The 21,072-nt window shown below is 35.2% G+C and overlaps 1 protein-coding gene across 8 annotated transcripts in view; it reads left to right on the top strand.

The window, feature by feature from the left end:
* The window catches only part of MPDZ (multiple PDZ domain crumbs cell polarity complex component), a 171,459-nt gene that overhangs the window by 35,368 nt on the left and 115,019 nt on the right, over positions 1-21,072 (top strand). For 6 of the 8 annotated variants that reach the window (XR_014326344.1, XM_082843316.1, XM_082843315.1 and 3 more), the window contains exon 1: positions 2,684-2,935. Coding sequence is in view for 7 of the 8 variants with exons in the window: in XM_082843316.1 (XP_082699442.1) it covers positions 2,750-2,935 (186 nt within the window). In the remaining variant the exon portion in view is untranslated. Of the gene's footprint in view, positions 1-52; positions 127-2,683; positions 2,936-21,072 lie in introns of those variants that run through there. The other 2 variants (XM_082843314.1, XM_082843313.1) reach the window with 1 other exon arrangement.

Raw genomic sequence — 21,072 nt, 5'->3', positions numbered from 1 at the left:
ATATAATTTTAAAGTTGTAAAACATAACCATTCCATTTTCTTTTCTCCCTAGAGTTCCTTGTAGTTGCTGTTTATAATCATTGTAGAGAAGGACACTGAACTTGGGAAAAATGTTAGAAACTATAGGTAAGACCTGTTTCTTCCTGACCATTTTGATAATAATTGAAACTCCTTCCATTGGGATCTTTGAAATATGGTGTGTTCTACATATCTGGATTCTGTCTATAGTAACTTAGTAAAAATTTTTTTTTATCCACTAGCATTGTACTAGGGTAATGTGTTTCTATATTTGGATGATTTCATATGAAGTGTTATCAAAAACACATCATTTATAAGCAAAAGTTGAGAGTATATGAAATGTTCTACCAATTATGGGTTTTATTAAAACTTAATGTAAACCCAATTCTGATTTATGAAACCAGTTCTGGTTAATGTTTGTTTCTGGATAGCACCAAAAGTTTTAACAATTTTTTTAATACTGAAAGATCATTGCCTGTGTCTTATTTTTAATTTATTCTTGGCAGGTGAAAGACTACTGAGCTTTGCTTTTAAGTTGGTAAAAGTAACAGTAACAAACACTTAGGTTGACAAACTCGAGTGACAATTTAAGGCAGTTTAATTTCTACATGAGATAATTTAGGTTGAAATATCCAAATTTTCTAGACTCATGTGTTAATCTTTTTTTCACATTGCTCTTTAGTTTTAGAGAAGCTAGTTTATAGAACTAGTTTCAGGTATTTCAGGTATGGTACACCCAGTCCCTCATCGTCCCTCGTCGGGCACTGCAGTCCTCACCTTTTCCAGGGAACTCTTTGGGTATGATTATTGGAAGGTATCTGGATTTCACTTTGGTGCCTTGATGATCATGGCTGGTGGCTTGACACCTGCAGGTTTTGAGGGAAGGGTGGGGAGAGTGGGTGGCAGGAAAGGAGAAGGAGCTGTTTTTGTGATCATGGGGATCATTACTTTGACTTTTGTTCCTGGTACTATGCCCGTAATAAGAATGCATGGGTGTACATTTCCTGCATCACTTATTTTATACTAAAGTCACAAATCATAAAGACTACCAGTCCACATAGGAAAGTTCCTCATAAGAAAGTGGACAGCAAAGGGGAAATACAGAATTACATAAACCATTACCTTATAATCTTCATTCTGTAAGTTATTACTGAGTTGTATACTTTTCAAGAATTGACATGGGAATTAATACTAGATTTGTATTCTGAGATACCATGGGAAATATGACCCAGAATAAAATTCTCATGCATATCTTCACTATTATTTGCTTTTAAATTCTGCATACAGTAAGTCCCCTACATCCGGACGAGTTCCGTTACGAGAGCAGGTTCGTAAATCCAATTTGTTTGTAAGTCCAACAAAGCTAGCCTAGGTACCCAACTAACACAATCAGCTACATAGTACTGTACTGTAATAGGTTTATAATACGTTTCACACATATAATACGTAAAAAACAAGCAAACACAGAAAATAAAGAAAACATTTTTGATCTTACATTATAGTACCTTGAAAAGTACATTAGTACAGTACAACAGCTGGCATACAGGGGCTGGCATTGAGTGAACAGGCAAGAAGAGTCACTGACTGGAGGAGGGAGAGGAGGTGGGAGACGGTGGAGCTGAAGGATCACCAGCAATAGGGGATGGAGGGCAGGCTGCAGTTTCACCCACGCCTGACGTTGATGGCACAGGTTCTGGTTCCTTGCTGGAACCAGATGCACGTTCGCATTCTTTGAAAGTTCACAACTTGAAGGTTAATATATAGGGGACCTACTATATGAGTAAATATTGTTTCTTTAAATTTGTGTTTGTGAACTCATGGTCGACATTGATTCATGTTTTAATTTCCCCATCCCTGCATAATTCTGCATTTGGTGCTATCGAAAATGACTCTGGTGATAATTCTCACTCTTTTCGATTACTATGATATGGCAAATATATTTTAATAGACGCACTTGTTACCATCATGAATCTGTTAGGACATATATCTGAGCAGTCTCCATTTTTTTTAAAAACTAATGTGGCTTCACTTACCAGTAAGGGAGAGAAAGAGAGCAAGAGTAGGGTTTGGGGAGATATTTTTAACTGTTATATGTGGTAGAAACTCACTGTCTGGTAGAAGCATGCTTGCAAGATGCTAGGATTATTAAGGATATGCTAAATCAAGACGTTTACTTTGGCAAATAAATATCTTACTTTGGGGGTAAGACATTTAAAATACTAAAAAATTGTGTTTTTGAAGGGATATGCATTATTGTGATGTATTTTCAAGTAAATTCACAAATACACAATGCTTTGCCCCTTAATATATGAAATTGTCATATTTGGTTGTTATAACTCATCAGTAACATTATTCACCTCCACTTATTAGCCTATACTTCTAATTTTTCTTACATATAAGTTTTTTTAAAAAGTGGAAATGTCAGCATTTACAAGATGACAGAGTGTTTGGTTTTCATTAGAGATGAAATACCTGGTATTGGAACTCAAATATGCTTCATCTGAATTAGTTTCTGTACTTTACAATTAGTTGCATGTAGCATACACTATAACCAGTTCCCTGCTGTCAAACTTTCTTACTAGAGATTTCAAGGTTTGAAGAATATATTCGTAGTGACATGTTTTAGACCCTTCTTTCTTTTCTGAGTCAATTTTGAGCTCTGGAAAGGAATAGCTTTAGGATTTCTATAAGCATGGTTTGATGCCTGTCTTTCAAATCCTGTTACTGTCTAATGCTGCTCTTTGGTTTAGACAAAAATCGGGCCCTGCAGGCGGCAGAGCGCTTGCAGGCCAAGCTGCGGGAGCGCGGGGATGTAGCAAATGAAGACAAACTGAACCTTCTCAAGTCAGTGTTGCAGAGCCCACTCTTCAGCCAGATTCTGAACCTGCAGACTTCTGTACAGCAACTGAAAGACCAGGTAAGACATGGTGCACTCACAGGAGGCCTTTGTGGTGGTGCATAGAGCTTGTGAAAGTCTCGTGTTTTTCTGAAAGGCTGATTTTTGTATGTGTTAATGAATAGTTAATGAAGTCATTTAAGCCAGCGGTCCCCAACGTTTTTGGCACCAGGGACTGTTTCGTGGAAGACAGTTTATCCACGGACGCGGGGGTTGGGGGGGGGATAGTTCAGGCGGTAATGCGAGCGATGGGGAGCAGTGGGGAGTGACAGAGGGAGCTTCCCTCGTTCACCCGCCGCTCACCTCCTGCTGTGCGGCCCGGTTCCTAATGGGCCGTGGGTCGGTACCAGTCCGTGGCCCGGGGATTGGGGGCTCCTGATTTAAACCTCCAAATGAGACATTCAGATTAACTGTGGCTTCCCCCCACCCCCAGTTATTTTTGTGACAGTTGTTGCAGTGTATTGTAGATGATATGACATTGTGTTGAAGGCTGTTGAAGGCTGTGTGGATACGGAAGAATGAGTTCCTGCAGGAGAAGGGGATGATGAAAATATGTTTAGGGTGGATGACTGTAGCTTGGTTTCCATCATCGCTAGGACTCATGGTTCATGTGATCTTGCTCATTCAGATTCAGACACTCAGTAAACTTACATGATTTCAGATGAGCCTGGATTTGCATGTGTAATCATGTATGTGAGGAAGGGAAATCACCTCTATTTTGACAGTAAACGGAGTAATTACATTGTCATCAGTTAGAGGAATTGCAATTCTCACTTCTGAAAAGAGTGTAAGTAGCAATTGCTCCTATGACAGCATCAGATGGTGATAAACATTAGGACTTCTAAATGTAACACAGTGTTTTATTCCTGTAAAAATTATGAATATTAAAAAGTCCTGGCATTTATATTAAAATTGAAACATATCACAATGACAGAATGAAAACTGGAGTCAGATGGTCTTTGAACTTAATCACCATTTCTCAGGTTTTTAAAAAATATTTTTTAAATGGTTGCTGTCCTCACAAGGTTTGAAGTCAGTCTAATTATGTCTTTAGTCCAAGTTAATACTCATTCTGATGTTTTTAGCATTAATCTGATGTTTATGGATGACTTGCTAGCAAATATTCTGCCTTAAAAGTTTAAAATGAAACCTGTAGACTAGTTTCATAATTCAGTGAAAGAACAGCTCCAATTAACAAAAAACCCAAAATATGCCAAGTGCAAAGAGAACAAATAGTAGCAACAGAGAAAGAATTTGTTTAGTGTCATATAACTTCTTAATCTAGATATTTTAGTAGCCCCCCCCCAAATTAAGTAAGTAGATCAAGAAGAATGTCTAAAAATACTTTTCTCAAATGAATTTCTACCTAATGATTTTAAAAGTTATGGCCATGAATTAAGAAAAAGAGGTAGTTTCATTATATGTAGTTGTGTTTGTTTCCTTTGTAAATTATTGAAAAGATTAGTTTTAGGTACTCATTTTCAAAATGAATTGGCACACTTTTGGAGAAACCAATATCATGAATATTAGTGTAATTATGGTGTGGAAAATTATCTGGTTTTTAAAGAGTGTGAAGATGTCTCCCCTTATTGTATTATGTGAAAATATGATTAGAATGAGATGAAAAGTTGCAAGAAAAAGTACTAGTAAGTGTGTTAGGGAATACCATTAGTCCAGTAAGGCAACTGTTGAAATTTCCCTGCTAGCCAGCCTTATGTAAGGAGAATAGCTTTCATACTTACCATGTCTGCTGAAAGGAGGAGAGAAATGGGCCTACTTGTTGTTGAGCTTGTTTTGCCTTTTCTAAATGGAAGTAGAATATGGGCTCTAAAACTGTTTGGGTCCCACATGATTCAGCTGAAATTTCTTTGGAAATTATTGAGCATAATATTATTGAGCCTCATAGTCTAGGTCTATGGACAGTGTCATCTCATTGTATTAAATGTTAGAAGCTAGTATACAGTAGACCCTTGAACACCATGGATTAGAACTGCACATAGATGTACTTTCTCTTCCTTATGACGTTTCTTAATAGCATTTTCTTTTCTCTAGTTTACTTTATTGTAGGAATACAAATAATACATGGTATATGGTATATAATACATAGAACATACAAAATATGTGTTAAGTGACAGTTTATGTTATGGGTAAGAGTTCCGGTTAACAGTACGCTCTTGGTAGTTAAGTTTTGGGGGATTCAGAGTTATACGTGGATTTTCGACTGTGTGTGGGGTGGTGCTGTGCCCCTACCCTCTGTGTTGTTCAAGGGTCAACTGTATTTCAAGGCTACGTAAGCTGTGATGTTTGTGAATTCTGTAGGCGTGTCCTACATGACTTTGGACTTTTTGGCTCATTGGTCACCCCTTCAAATACTGAAAGGGACCAAAGAAACCATCTGTTCTTCCCCCTGCTTATTACAGCAGTGGTTTAGAAGAGTAGAGCCAGAGCTACAACTCATGCTTCTTGGCTGCCAAGGCACAGCCCTTTCCCTTATTTGACCCTGCAGCTTATCTCACATCTCCCCCTGCCCCCAAGGGTAGAAATGCCCTAGATGCCATGACTTTATGTCGGTTGAAACTATTGATAATTTCCCACATTTTTTGTGACTCTTCACTTTACTCTCCGTTCTTTACCAATTCAGTTTCATTTGTTAACTTAACCAATTTCTTTTCCTTGCGTGACTAGAGAAAATTTTCAAAAACTTAATATTTTCTGTTTTAAAGTTTAAACATTAAATATTCTAGATGTTATCATGTTAGATTTAAATTTTCTATATAGTTTACTAACTGCTAATTTATTGATATTTATAATTTAATATTTAAGTAATGCATCTAAGGAGTGACATTTGGTTTGTGTTTTTAATCCAGTAGCTACACAAATCTGATGCATGTCTAGCTTTTATTTATTATCTTATACCTAACTTACGTTTTCAAATGTATAATTTTATATGCACAATAGGAGCAAGTTACCATTTCCATCTTTTTTATTATTACTGGAAATGTTGACCCCTTTGATTTTCCCCTGCCATCATTCTGTTGACCCCTTTGATTTTCCCCTGCCATCATTCTGTCTTTTAAAAAGCAAAGGGAGGGAATAATTGAAAAGCCCAAGGTATATGCACCATATTGGGAACATGATCATATTGTTGCATTAATGACAGATGCCGACATGCCATGTTGAATTAAGCCTACTATTTTTTTCCCTTCAGATCCTTCCCATTACTTCTATTCAATAATGTTTAATTTTTCCAATTTGCTTCTTCCGTATTATGACTGCCCTTAGAAATCAAACTGTTTCCCTTTGGCAAATTAAACACTTGACAGGTGTGTAACTGAGAGGGCAAAAAAGCCATGCCCTGAAGGGATGTGCTATTTAAATATTGTCAAAAATATTAACAGGTCTGAGAGTATAATTGATGCCTCTGTTTAACTCTGCCACATTGTGTATTGTTTTAATGCCAGCTAAAAGGATGTGTGCTATTAAACCTGAATAATCTCTAATAGCTCCAGTTCATTTCCTATTGCATGATTCCTGTTTAAGTGAAGAGGGGAAAAAAAAAAAGGGAACTGTGACTTTGTGTCAATGATCTGTCAAATGCAAATTCTCAAGTAGTGTCCTCACTGTCACCTAGTCATCAGGGCTAATAACTGCAGGGCTTAATGCATATTCATGACAAAAATCCAGCTATTGTGGAGGAAATAAATATGTTAGCAGTTTAATAATAGAAACTTGTCAGCCACGAGGATATTGGATTTGAATATTTATTCCGTGACGTTTCTCTATTCCAATATAGGTGGATGCTGCTTTCCTGATTAATTAATCGCCTTGCTTTCTGAATTAACTATGGGCACTAAGTTAAATGTCTTTTTATCCTGAGTTTTTTATAGGAAAACTGTGAATTAAAATGATTAATTTCATTAGAAAGTTAGAATTAATATTTAAAAGTTATAATTAATATTTAAAAATTGTCATTGCTAAGATTTTTTAAAAAAATTGTGGCCACAGAGACCAAGTCCAACATTGAAGAAATGATGTGGATATGCAGGCTACAAAAGCTGCTGATATGGAAGACTAGCCTTGGGGGGATAGAATATTCTGGAGGTTTCTCCTTGTCAGTGATTTCCAGCCTTTTTGGAGTATGACAGTTGTTATTTTGTTGTTGTTCTTGTTTGATATTTCCAGGTTCCTGGTTCATTAACCTTTCTCCCAGGAGAGTGTTGGCTTACATATATATCATCTAGATGTATAGTGTATTTCCACACAAAATTAAACCAGATTTTTCCAAGTTTTTCTTTGGAAATTTCCAAGTTTTTCTTTGGAAATTTTATGACATCTCTTGAAATAATTGGAGAGATGCTGATTTAACATAGAATCAGTGTTGGAAATTACTGTTCAGTGTAGATCAGTAATTCAGTCCATCTTTTTCATTTTTATTCTTTGAAAATACGGTCTTCATGGTATAAAACTGTGGTTTTATATTTGTGTTCCTAAGTTTTATCTGTTCACATTCCAAAAAGAATTTGGAACAACTCCTGAAGGCAAAGCATCCTGACTAATAGATGATTCAAAGGTAAATCTAAATAAAGATCAAATAAAAATATTAGACAATTAGATATACCAAGAATCTTGGGTTGGGTTGCTAAAATTTAGTATAGAATTTATTTCCCATTTCCCAGGACAAAGGCAAAAAAGAACCAGATAATTATATATTGCTCAACGTGAGACATCATTCTATGAACCAGATTTCCCCTTGGCAATGGGAACATTATGGGAGCTCATGGTTATTTTATAGAAAGCTCATAATCATTTATTAATAAACATTGTTGAACACCTAAAATAATCAAAAACACAATGAATAAGTAAGGTGTAGGTTCTCACCATCTAGAGGGAAATATAGAACATGTATAGTCTTATGTAATTAAATAGAAAAACAAGAATGTGAGTGGTATAAGAGGAAGAAAGAGGAAGAAATTACTAACTTTGATTAGAGGAAAACTAAACTTCACACTGGAAGTAACATGTAAAATCGGTCTTGAAAATGAGTAGGAGTTTTCTGCAGAGATGGAGGAAGTTATTTCAGGTAGTGGAAGCAGTGGTTAGAAGAGTATAGAGCAGTTCTCAAACGGGGATTTTACATTCTCCCTCTCCAGGGGACATCGGGCAATATCTGGAGACACTTTTGATTGTTGCAACATGTGGGCTGTGGGGGCCATTGCTACTGGCACGTAATGGGTAGAGTCCAGGGATGCTGCTGAACATCCTCAGTGTAAAGGATAGCCCCTCAACACAAAGAAGTGTGGGGTTTAGGGTGTGTTCAGTGCTGAGGTTGAGAAACCCTGGTACAGAGTCACATACATACCTGTATTATCAGAGCAATAGAATACGTGAGGCTATTGGCAAGAGAGGAAACTTTGGAGCCAGATTATAAAGGATTTATTAAGATAAGATTTTTTTTGTTGTTTTTTGAGTTTTTTTCTTTTTTTTGGTTTGGTTTTTATCATCTTTGCTCTTTTGCATTCAACTTTCTATATCAAATTTTATTGTATCAAGTTGAAGTTGTATCAACTTGATCTTTTAACCACACTATTAAATACAGTCTTTTAACAGTCATTTTATTTACGTATTTTTATTTCTCCACATTTTAAAGGTTGTAGTAAAAACACACAGCATAAAACAAAGGTATAGGTTTTAATGACATTTTTGATGGCTAAGACCCTCAATTATAATTGTAAAACACGTGACTTATACTTCAAAGGAGTATTTCTTTCATCTTTCTAAGAATGAAATACACTAAGAATACACACTAATTTAGCGACGGCTTTTCTGCAGAAGAGTACATGAAGTAATGTACCCCATGTATTTTTTTTCTCATACTGTCTTAAAACAGGAGCGCACTTTATAGAACCTAAAGAAACAGGTAGTCAGTGTGTACTTCATAGGGTTACTTTCAAATATCTGACGGAAGCAGAGGGTATTGGGTGAAACACCACCATCCTGAGGCCTGCCCAAAGAGCCACTCTTCTGTGTTTGTAGGACTGATACATCACGTTCATGGCCAAAGTGTTGAGGTAAACACAGTAACATTCTCACCTCTGACACTTTCTTACATTTATGTTTTTTAGGTTGTTGGAAAGTTGAGAATTTTGATAACTGAGTACTTGGTTGCTCTGTTTTGACTTTGGTCGTCAAAAAGATGCTGTTTTGTGTAATTCATGTCTCAAAGAGCAGAGATGCCTGTATTTCCTCAGCTTTATTTTATTACTTATGTAAAAGATGAAAACATAACCGTTGTGTGGATGTTTTCTAATTTGAGACTGAAATGAAGATAATTCACCTGTAGGCTTGCTGTCAGGAAAGGGGAAATGGCTACTCTCTCCCAAGAATGCCTAGGTTAAATTATGACTGGGTATGGGGGAAGGGGAATGGAGAGAAAGAAGATACGCCTCAACCCCATTAACAGGAAGTATGAGAAATTGACTGGAATTCTTCCCAGTTGATGTTGCCTGTGAAAATGAAAAAACTATTTTTCTTACCCCTGAAACAGTTTTGCTTTTATGAGAGAGCATTGCAGCCGCCTAACAGGAAAGTGTCTGTTTCTTGAGACTTCAATGTACGTTATCTAGGAGAAGTTATGAGAGGAGGAGTTGAGTCTCATGTTTTTGCATTTACCATAAAGTTTATTTACTGTAGGAATTTCAAATACTTTATTTTTGGTACAATAACAGCTTTTAAATGTTTGTTCCTTTAACTAAAAGTTTGTAAATATAGAGCCTTTGAAGGGACTAAAATTCTTGTTTTATCCTGGGCAAGAAGGCAGTGTTCAAGCTTTTTATACAGTGCTGGATTAAAATGCAACACCATCTTGCTATTGGGTATGCATGTGTGTCTAAAACAGCAAATGGTGCTAATTGTATGGTGTTTTTGTGACAAAGTTAAATGGTCTTTGGAGAAGAGGGAAAAAATGTGAAATTTACTGGGTATAATGTAAATCAGTTTTATAACCCAAGAATTTAGAACAATAGAGGTTGATTTGCATTTGAAATATAGCAACAGCAACAAGAACAATTACTTTTAGGAAGCCATTGTGTGCTGTGGACTTTGTCTCATTTAACCAGTCCATCAGCTTTTTGAGATGGGTTTTATCCCCATTTTGTCCAGTGAGGAAACTGGGGTTTAGAGAGGTTATATAACTTAATCTGGAGCACACAATTATTCATTGGTAGATTTAGGGGAAGAATCCAGGTCTGTCTGACCCTGAAGCCAATGCTTTTTTTTAACTTCTAATTTACACTGTTTCTAAATCCTAGTTCTGTAATTTAAAGGAGCAAATAAGTTGAAAAAACAGTTAATAGCATTCCTAAAGAGAAATAAATTCAAACTAAATCTTTTATAAATTCAAATTCATTAAAATTTGCCATTTCCCTCAAATTCTCCCACCAGATTTTTTTAATCAGAGGGCCTTTTTAATATAAATCAGAAGTTTCATTCTGCTTTTGTTTATAATTATGCTAGGTTTTAAAGTAAATGAACTGGGTAAAGGTAATAGTGGAATGGAGAGACAGCATGGCAAAGTAACATCAGTCTTCATATGCCCATTTCCATATATTTATACTTGTCTAGAAGGTTTTATTTTTATTTTTCTCTAAGCAGACTGTGAACAGTGAATCAGTTTTATCTTCTGGAAATGTGGGACATAGAAAAAACACTGCAAACATTCTAACATGTCATTTGTCTAGATTTAAAATTTCTGAAATTTGTGATGGCATTTGAAAAAGATAAAGTTACTTAATTTTGATACCTTTACCCCTTTGATGTAGAAAATTTCAGCGTACTTTGATAAGAATATTATTTTTGGTCAAGTTACATTCTGTAAATTTTTTTCCCTTGGAAATTTTGTTAAGAAAGCACAGAAGTGTTGAGATTTAAATAAAGGAAAGACATTCTGCAAATACACATCAACACACATGCCTAGACTAGTGGTGTATATGCTGTGCGCCACTCGCCATTTGTTCTTAACAAGCGTAAACAGGAGTTGTAGAATTCATTTGTTTGGACGTTTGTTTGGAGTCCATTTACTACTTTTGGGATAAAATCCATGCCGTGTTCACCTTTGAATACCTTGTCCCTAACACGACATTTTGCTCAAACTCAATAAATGATTACTTAATTAATGAGTATGTGAATGTTGTTGAATATTTAGAAGTTTTGTGCATTAATAACTTTCCTTGCTAGAGAACGAGTTTTTAACATAAATAAACTAGCCAAATAACTGAAGTTACTTTGAAGACACCTCATTTTTCTCGTAGGAACCATATTGAAAAAGATATGTCACTCATCATTCATCATCATCATAGCAGTTAACATGTATGGAATTCCTACTGTGTGCCAGGAGCTATTCCATGTAGATTTACCTGTTTCATCATTATAACAATACTGTAAAGCACAGGATAATATTTTCCTCATTTTGCAGCTGGGGAAACGGAGACACAGAGAGGTTAAGTGGGGGGAGTGAGTTAGTATCTGAATGCAGGCACGCTGACTCCAGAGCCCAGGTCTTAATCATAGAGCTCTGTTGTCTTTTGTTTCACTGTCCTAAACAGTATAATGAACATAATTTAAGGATTTCCTGGTGATCTAGAGGCCTTCGTTTTGATGATCTGATCCCAGGTGCTGGCAGTATTGTAGTGTTGTCTTGTTTGGAGACAGACACGATCCAAATTTGTATTCTGGCACTGATATTTATAAGTAAATGATCTTAAGCCAGAGTTGATTTCTTAAAATGAAAAAATATATATTTATCTTGACTGAGCCCCTTTTTTTTTCCTCCTTTAGTTGTAAAATGGGAACTAAATAACATGGATTTTAAAACTAAGGCATAAGCCCAGTGCTTACCAAGCACTCAATAAATATCAGTTCTCTGCTTATTGCTTCCTCCTCCTATTGAGATTTTATGTTCTAAGGCAGCAACTCTCAGTTTGGCCTCATGACCCCATTACATTGTTAAAAATTACCAAGCACCTCAAAGAGCTTCTGTTTTTGTGGTTTTATCCACCAGTATTTATCAGGTTAGAAATTAAAATTGAGAACTATTGTAAATATTTACTTATTAAAAACGGTAATAAACCTTTAAAAATTAGTGAGAAGAGTGGCATTGTTTTATATTTTTGCACATCTCTTTAACGTGGCTCAGTAGAAGACAGTGGATTCTCATGTCTGCTTCTGCCTTTGATCTGTTTGCATTTTTTGTTTTAGTTGATGTATATGAGAAAATCAGGCCTCATGCAAGTATCAGTATGTAGCTGGAAAAGGGGAGGGGTATATATAGCCTTTTCAGATGGTTGTGGATATCCTCCTTCAATAGGACACCAAAACTCTTGGTAGTTTCTTAAAGGTTAGTGACAACGTGGAATCTGAAACCAGAACAGTGAACATTTTGTACTCTGTTACAGTAAAATCTGTCTTGTGCTTTGAATTTTTACTTTTATTATCCATGCAGAATTTTATATTATATTGGTCATCTGGAAAATTTGAAAAATAGTAAAATTACATTTCACATTTCACTATATAGTATCAGAAAGTTACACTTGGCTAATATTGCTTCTGATCTTATCAATGGAGTCTTTAAATTATGGAAAAATGTCAAGCTCAGGAAGGCAGATGCAAATTTTTCAAAATTCTCATTTTTACTTGAAAGCTCAAATTTTACTACTGGCAACAATTACTGTCAGTTGTTTTCCTTGACGTGACAAGCATACTTTGTTTATTTTTCAGAAATTGTCTGCCATATACCCAAGCCTGTATAATCATTTTTGGTTTTAAGTCATTTTTTTCAAGTAATATGGTACCCATGAAAAAAATAGCATAGTTTAGTTTGCAACTCAAACAATAGTGCTTCTCTTCTGACAATTGTATTTTTTTGTATAGCAGAAGTACTTTATACTTACTTACCATTTTTAACAGAGTATTAAAAGGATGTGCATGCAAGAGTCAATATCGAATAAAATTAATAATTTTTACTACTTCATCAAGAACGTTTTTATTTGATTCAAAGGTGGGGAAATAGACTTGTTCTTGCTGAGAGGAGCTGAAAATAATTTGTTGCCTTTTCTTTCACAGTCTACCACAGACACCGCTTTAATTACCATCCCATCCCCTAGAGCCCAATGTCTTGGACATTTCAGGTGCTGAATAAGTATTTGAATGAACTAAAGATAGGTCTCATAGAAAATGTAAAATTATGCTTGTTTCATCTGAACCCCCCACCCCGCCCTTATAACTTGCTGTTGCATTTTGTATCTTGTTTAGCTCAGGAACTGTGAGCTACTTTATGTCCAAAATAGTCTGGTCACATTAAGCTAATATGCTTTGAACATGCAACTCAATTTCTTTAATTAGCTTTAAAAATAAGGATCATTAAATCAAGAGTGCCACCATCAATTACTGTGCAAGGGGGTCTGCCTGTTCAATAATGCATCAGAGTTGTGCTCTACTCAGTGTTTCACTGAATGATTTATGGAAAAAGAGGCATCTCTTGGTTCCAAACTTGAAATGGAGCTCTATTATGTATAAGATTTTTTTTCCTGTTATTGCTACCATTTTAGGTGCTGTATTTCATTGAATACTCTCAGCATCCTATCCCTCTTTGCATTTCATATTTGGGATCAGTTCCAGAGAGTGTTTTACAGCATTTTTGTAAATTCACAAGAAAATAAGCACTTTTCTTGCTCTACAAGAAGAAAAGACAAGGTGCAGATTAAAAAAAAAAAAAAAGTCTGCATTTCTATGAGGTGCACCTGTTATGGCAGATTCCCCAGAGAGTGCCTTGCTTCTTATTTTTCCATTATGTTGAGGGAGTAACAAACAAACAAAAAAATGGGAAAGTGAACTAGCAATATATGTTTATAAATTTGTTTAAAATCTACCAAAACTAGGGTTGCAAAAGCAGTGGTCATTTTTCTTGTTTAATTCAAGATAATGCATATTTTAGCTTTTAAGTGATAGAAATACAGTATTCATCAAACGTACGTAAGCATTTGGGTTGTTTTATTCTCATTGCTATACTCTGAATTCAGAATAAGTCAAAATAACAGGACCACAAATTAGGTTTGGACAATCTATACAGAAATACTTTGGGAAATTCAGTTTGATCCTAAGCAGTCATTTTTGTAGACAATAATACAAGTACTTCTGGAAAGATTGATGTTAGCCATGAAAATAGAGCTAATAATGTTAACTTCCTTTTCAGTTAACAACACAGAAGGGCTAGATAAAACCTAAGAAGTTAATATTTCAGTATTTTGTAGCAGTTTTTGTTAAGTGAATCTACGTATTTGAAAAGTTTTTATTGGATTAAGCTTAAGTGCATAAACCACATGCATATGATCAAAATATTAAGATGTTGATCTTGTTGAGTATGTTTGGAATTACATTAATTTTAAAGAATAGGTATTATTATTGAAAAAAGATGCAAAACAATTTATAATTTAAAAAATCTTAGAGTTATATCAGCCTTGTACCAGGGTGGGTCAAACTACTTTAGTGTAAAAGTGTAAGACAGAGTAAAGATCATTTTTTTCTTCTAATTTGGTGTGCAGTTAAATGATACAAGCTTTAAAAATGTATAATCTTTAAGGAAGAAAGATCTAGGTGCGCTACAGAGGTCAAAACACATTTGCTGAGGATTCATCTTGACTTGAGCACTTGTTAAAAGATTTATTCTGGCAGTGGGAATTAGCCAGTTGAATCCATATCAAGCCTGTGGAGGGTAATCTATCACAGTAATAGACTAAGCTTCATCTTCAGATATCCACTTTTTTATTTTCCTTCACTTAAGGTGAATGCTGGATAATTGAACTTTAAATTCAGTTTCTGTCAGAGAAGGTTTAGCTTGATACATAGAGGCTATTCCTACTACCTCTTTCTTTAAGAGAAGTGTATGTGTATATCATTCATTGGAGTACCCCAGGTTCTCTGCTCTGATTGTATCACTTACTTTGTAAACTTTAAAAAATTTTGAGAAAAAACATACAATAAAGCGAAGATTATATGGCTCAAGGATTTTTTACAAATTGAATGTACACATAACCTTCCCCATAAATCAAGGTATAGAAGGTTACCAGCCCTCCATAATAATCTCTGTGTCCCCTCAGTCAGTCCTAACTACCCCAAAGGAATCACTATTTTTTCCAGCCTATTTGAGTTATAGTTGACATAGAATATTGTATAAGTTTAAGATGTACAACGTGATATTTGAAATATTTGCTACCCTTATTTACCAGAGTAAGGCTAGTTAATACATCTATCCCCTCACATAATTAACCCTTTGTATGTTAGGTGAAGACTTTTTAAAATCTGTTCTCTTAGCAGCTTTCAAGTATATAATACAATATTGTTAACTGTCGTCACCATGCTGTCCATTTAGATACCTGGAAGTTTTTCATCTTATAACTGGAAGTTTGTATCCTTTAACCAGCATCTCCCCATTTCTCCCAGCCCCTGGCAGCCACCAATCTACTCTTTGTTTCTGTGAGTTTGGCTTTTTTAGATGCCACATATAAGTCAGATCATACACTATTTTGACTTTCATCCCATAGATAAATATTTGAATTTTATATAATGCAATCTGAGTATATATGCTTTTTGTACCTGGCTTCTTTGTCTTCGCTTTGTGTCTGTGAGATTCTTTTTGGTTGTTGTATGTAGCTGTCGTTCTTTTCATTTTTTTGTTGCATGAATATACTAGAATATATTTTTTCTTTCTTTTGTTGACTATAATTTTGTGGGTTTTCCCCAGTTTTTGGCTGTATTATAAATAAAATTGCCATGAATGTTCTAGCATGTCTTTTGATGTTCACAGTTGTGCATTTCTCTTGGATATTTACTTTAGAGTGAAATTTCTGGGTCCTAAGGTATATATTCAGCATTTGTAGATTCTGCCCAACTGTTTCCCAAAGCAGTTGTAGGTCTGTGCTCTCACTATAATGTATGAAAATTCTTGTTGTCCACATCATCGCTTATACTTGGTACCGCCAGCTTTAATTTTCTTTCCCCCTCCCCCCCCAATTTCAGCCACTCTAGCAGTACTTGTAGTATCACATTATTGTTTTAATTTGCATTTTCCTGACGACTGATGATGTTGAGTACCTTTTCATATGCTTGTTGGTTATTTGGATATCCTCCTTTGTGGAGTTTCTGTTTAAGTTTTTTGCACACTTTTCTATTGTTTTGTCAGTCCTTTTCTCATTGACTGACAAGGGTTTTTTATATATTCTGAATACAGTTTTTTTGTTGGACATATGTATTACAGTTGTCTTTTTCTGCTTTGTGTTTTGCTTTTTGACTCCCATAATTGTATCTTTTGGTGACCAGAAAATTTTTAAAAATTTATAATAAAGTCCAATTTCTGAAACATTCCTGGTGTTTTATCTATTTTATTAATCCTTTTTCTTCCAAAAGTCCAACTTTTGGCTTTCTTTATTGTATTTAAAAAATTTTTCCTCAATTCTGGTCTAACCTGTGTTATTTTCTTCCTTTTTTCAGATTTGGTATACTGTTTTATTTTAGCTTTTTGATACAGATGCTCAGCTCATTGATTTATTAATCTTTCATCTTTTTCTTTTTTTTTTTTTTTGCGGTACGCGGGCCTCTCACTGTTGTGGCGTCTCCCATTGCGGAGCACAGGCTCCGGACGCGCAGGCTCAGCGGCCATGGTGCACGGGCCCAGCCGCTCCATGGCATGTGGGATCTTCCCGGACTGGGGCATGAACCCGTGTCCCCTGCATCGACAGGCGGACTCTCAACCACTGCGCCACCAGGGAAGCCCCATCTTTTTCTAATATATACATTTAAGTCTATGAATTTCTTTCTAAGCGTTGCTTTTGCTGCATCCCACAGTTTTGGTATGTTGTATCTTCATCATCATTTAATTCAAAATGTTTAAATTTTAATATAATTGCTTTGACCCATGGTTTATTTGGAAATGTATTGCTTAATTGACTAACATATTTTAGCTTTCTTGTTACCTTTCTGTTATTGATTTCGAGCTTAATTTACTGTAATCAGAGGTCATCTATTCTTTGCGGTTTGTTGACACTTGCTTTTTGAACTACCTATAGTCTATTTAGGTAAATATTTCCTTTGTATTTGGAAAGAATTCAGCATCCAGCAGTTGTTGAGTGCAATGTTCTATATTTGTCAATTAGGTCAGCTTTATTTAGAATGTTGTTCAGATCTTCTATATCCTTATTGATTTTTTTTCATTCTGTCAGTTACTGAGAGAGATTTGTTATAAACTCTAATTATGATTGTGGATTTGCCTGTTTCTTATTTGGATTCTGAGTCCTTTTTGCCCTACCTGTTTTTTTTTTTCCTTAAAGATTTATTATTTATTTGTTTGGCTGCACTGGGTCTTAGTTGTGGCACACGGGCTCTTCGTTGTGGTGTGCGGGCCTCCCTCTAGTTGTGTCACGCAGGCTTCTCTCTAGCTGTGGCATGTGGGTTTTCCTCTTCTCTAGTTGTGGTGCGCAGGCTCCAGGGTGCGTGGGCACTGTAGTTGTGACCTGCAGGTTCCAGAGCGTCTGGGCTCCGTAGTTTGCGGCACGCGAGCTCTATTTCAGGCATGAGAGCTCAGTAGTTGTGGCACGCAGGCTTAGTTGCCCCGCAGCATGATGTGGGATCTTAGTTCCCTGAGCAGGTATCATCAAACCCGTGTCCCCTGCATTGTCAGGTGGATTCTTTACCCCTGGACCACCAGGGAAGTCCCTGCCCTACCTGTTTTGAGATTATCTTTTTAGATTACTAAGACTGTTTTTTCTTTCTGTTGAATTGACCCTTTATGAATTGTCCCTTTTTATCTTCAGTGATGCTTCTTAAAATCTACTTGTCTGATACTAGTTTAGCTGTATTAGGCTTCTTTTGGTTAATGTAAGTGTTGTGTATCTTTTTTCCATCTTTCTACTTTCATCTTTTCTGTATCTCTTTTTTTATTATTAATCTGTATCTTTGGTAAACAGTATACATTTGGATTTTACTGTGTTATCCAATCTGACAATTTCAGTCTTTGAGTATTTAACCCCTTCATATTTAATGTAATTATTGATAAATTTAAATTTGACATTTTTGTTTTCTTATTCTTTTTTGCCTTTTTTGTATTAGTTGACTTTTTAATATTATCTTCTTCTTCTATTAGCATGTTATTTATAGTTCATGTTATTATTCTTTTATTGGTCACCCTAAAGATTACAGTCAGTATCCTTAACCTATTTGAATTAACTTAAAAAAATTATTTTGAATTAAGTATAGATTCACAGAAAGTTTTCAATATAGTATATGTATAGTCCTATGTATATTTCTCCAAGTTTCCTCCAATGGTTACATCTTAATTATAGTAAAATATCATACCACAAAACTGATACTGGTACAATGTGTGTTAATTTTTTCAATTTGTGTCATTTTTTCCCACTTGTATAGATTTGTGTAACTACCACCACCATCTAAATACTGATCTATTCACCACCACAAAGACCTCCCTTCTGCTACCCCTTTATATTCATATCCAGCCCCCTACTCCACACCATTCCTAACCCTGGCACCCTTTTCCATCTCTATAATTTAATCAATTCAAGACTCTTATAAAAATATAATCATAATGTATGTGACAGTTTGAGATTGTTTCTTTTCACTCAGCATAATCCCTCCAAGTTTCTGTGTATCTTAATATTTTGTTCCTTCTCGTTGTTGAGTATTATTCTGGGTATGGATGTACTTACTAGGGGACATTTTGTTGGTTTCCAGTTTTTTACTCTTATAGGTGAAGCTGCTATGAGCAATTATGTACATGTTTTTGTGTGGACATATGTTTTCATTTCTCTATAATAAGTGCCCAGGAGCGCAATTGCTGGGTCGTATGGCAAATATGCACTGAGGGTTTTTTTTCAGAAACAGCCAAACTGTTTTCCGGAGGGGCTCTCCTGTTCTGCATTCCTACCAGCAGTGTATGAGCGTTCGGTTTTCTCCACATCCTCACCAGCATGTGCTGTTGTTTAGTTATCCTGTTAGGTATATAGTGATATCTTTCTGTGCTTATAATTTGCATTTCTCTAACAGATAAGATGCTGAACACCTTTATGTTCTTATTTGCCATCCATGTATCCTCTTTGGTGAAATGTCTCTTTGTGTCTTTTGTTCATTTTTTAATTGGATTTTTTGGATTCCTGAGTTTTGAATTTTCTTTATATATTCTAGGTATGAGTCCTTCATCAGATATATACATCCTTAACGTATATGTTTCTACTTTAATTAGTACTTTCACTACTTCCTGGAAAATTCAAGGAACTTAATACCTTTCACCCCATTTACCCTACTCCTATATTTTGTGTAATTATTCACGTAGTTTAATTTGACATGAATTTAAAACTTCAGAACTTTTCGATTATGTGTTGTAGTGTTGTAAGCAATTTCTGTTGATTTACTCACATTTTTAAACCCTTTTTTGTGCTCTTCAGTTTTTTCTGCATTAGGGAAATTCCATCAGGGATCATTTTCTTCTTGCATAAGAATTTATTTTGGTATTTCTTTTGTACAAAACTGAGACAATACTTTGTGTGTTGAGTATGTATGTGGGGGGTTGTTCTGAAAATGTCAGGTTGTCAGTTCTTTTAATTTTTAAGTTCTCTTCTGTCTTTCAGTGATTCACTTGAGAAGTCAGATGTCACCTTTATTCTTTGAATATAAGGTCTGTTTTTGCTCTAGTGGCTTTTAAGATCTTCCCTCTGTCTTGGCTTTCAGCTGCTTTACCGTGATGTGCTATTATAGACAGCCTGGAGGCTGGACACCAATAATCCCTACTTCCTGGTATTTGTGCTCTTGTGTGATACCTTCTTGAGTATGGGCTGGCATTACTGATTTAGTTCTGATGAATAGAATATGGCAGAAGTGATGGTTTCCTTTTGATCTTCTAAAGGTTTTTTTTTAAACAGCTTTTTATGCAAATTTTCCAATGATCTCAGTGGAAGGGTTATTCTGATACAGTTATTTCCACAGGGTGAGCTTAATTGTACATAGAACTAAAGAGAATTTTTGTTTTCTTGGGATGCTCTTATAGAAGAGGCAGCTCTCTTAGTACACGTCCAGATAAGTTGTTTGCTACGTAGAAAGATGCTGTCCTTTTCTCCTGTAGTGAATATTGACTGATGCCTGGAGCACTAAACACTTGTTCAGTCAGATATTTTCTTGTCTGTTTGCTTTTGTAAGTGTATATTTATTAAAAAGTCATTTTAGAGATAGTTATGCAAGTCATAATATTTTTATATTTGTGTGGCTTTATTATGTAGTATAAAAGTTATGACAAAAGATATTTTTCTGTGAAAAGTTATTTAAATTCATTTTAAAGACTACACAGGTGAATTGATAAAACAATTGTTGGTGAGTTGGTTGTGTTAGAGGCAACTGTGAAACACTGAAGAAAAATATCCTAAAAATCTGGAAGGTTTCTATCCTGAAATTGTTTCCCAAGTGTCCAGATTCTTGCTTCACCTTGTAAAGAGGCTGAATTTGAAAAACAAGTCCATATTATATGAATGTGGTTTATATAAGAAAGAGGGTGGAACCTCCCATGTATCAAGATATTTGTGAATATGTATGTGTGTTTTAAGTTAAAATAACGTGCTTAAGTTGTATATTTGTCCTTTGTTATGATTTTTGCTTTATCTGGCCCTTTAGAGTAAGTGAACCTTTTGCTGGTTCTGACTACATCTTATAATAGAGCTCCTCCTGTCCTTCTAAATACTGAGATGGTGTTCCATATTACCCTTTCACAAAGAATTTGGTAACTTTTTAATTGAATACCTTACATAGTTTTTATTTAATTTATGTTTTAATGTTAGCACTAATTAGAATCCATAAATTAATACATGTTTATTTGCTAAGAACATAAAAGACCTTTTTAGACTGAAATAGCCAGAAGCTAAACAGAGAACAGAAAATTATGTGGTGACTCTTGCTCATTTACTAGCAACTTCCATAAATTATACAGATTGTTTACCTGTATGTAAAAATCAACAGATAGTTGTGTTTTCTTCTGTTTATTTTATATTCTATAAACCAAGATGGGAGTCAAGTTCTTTTTATTAAACATTTATACTGTGTCTGTTATGAACAGA

The sequence above is a fragment of the Leucopleurus acutus genome (assembly GCF_964270905.1).
Source record: "Leucopleurus acutus genome assembly, chromosome: 7".
Taxonomy (NCBI): domain Eukaryota; kingdom Metazoa; phylum Chordata; class Mammalia; order Artiodactyla; family Delphinidae; genus Leucopleurus; species Leucopleurus acutus.
This window is presented reverse-complemented; position numbering and strand designations above follow the sequence as displayed.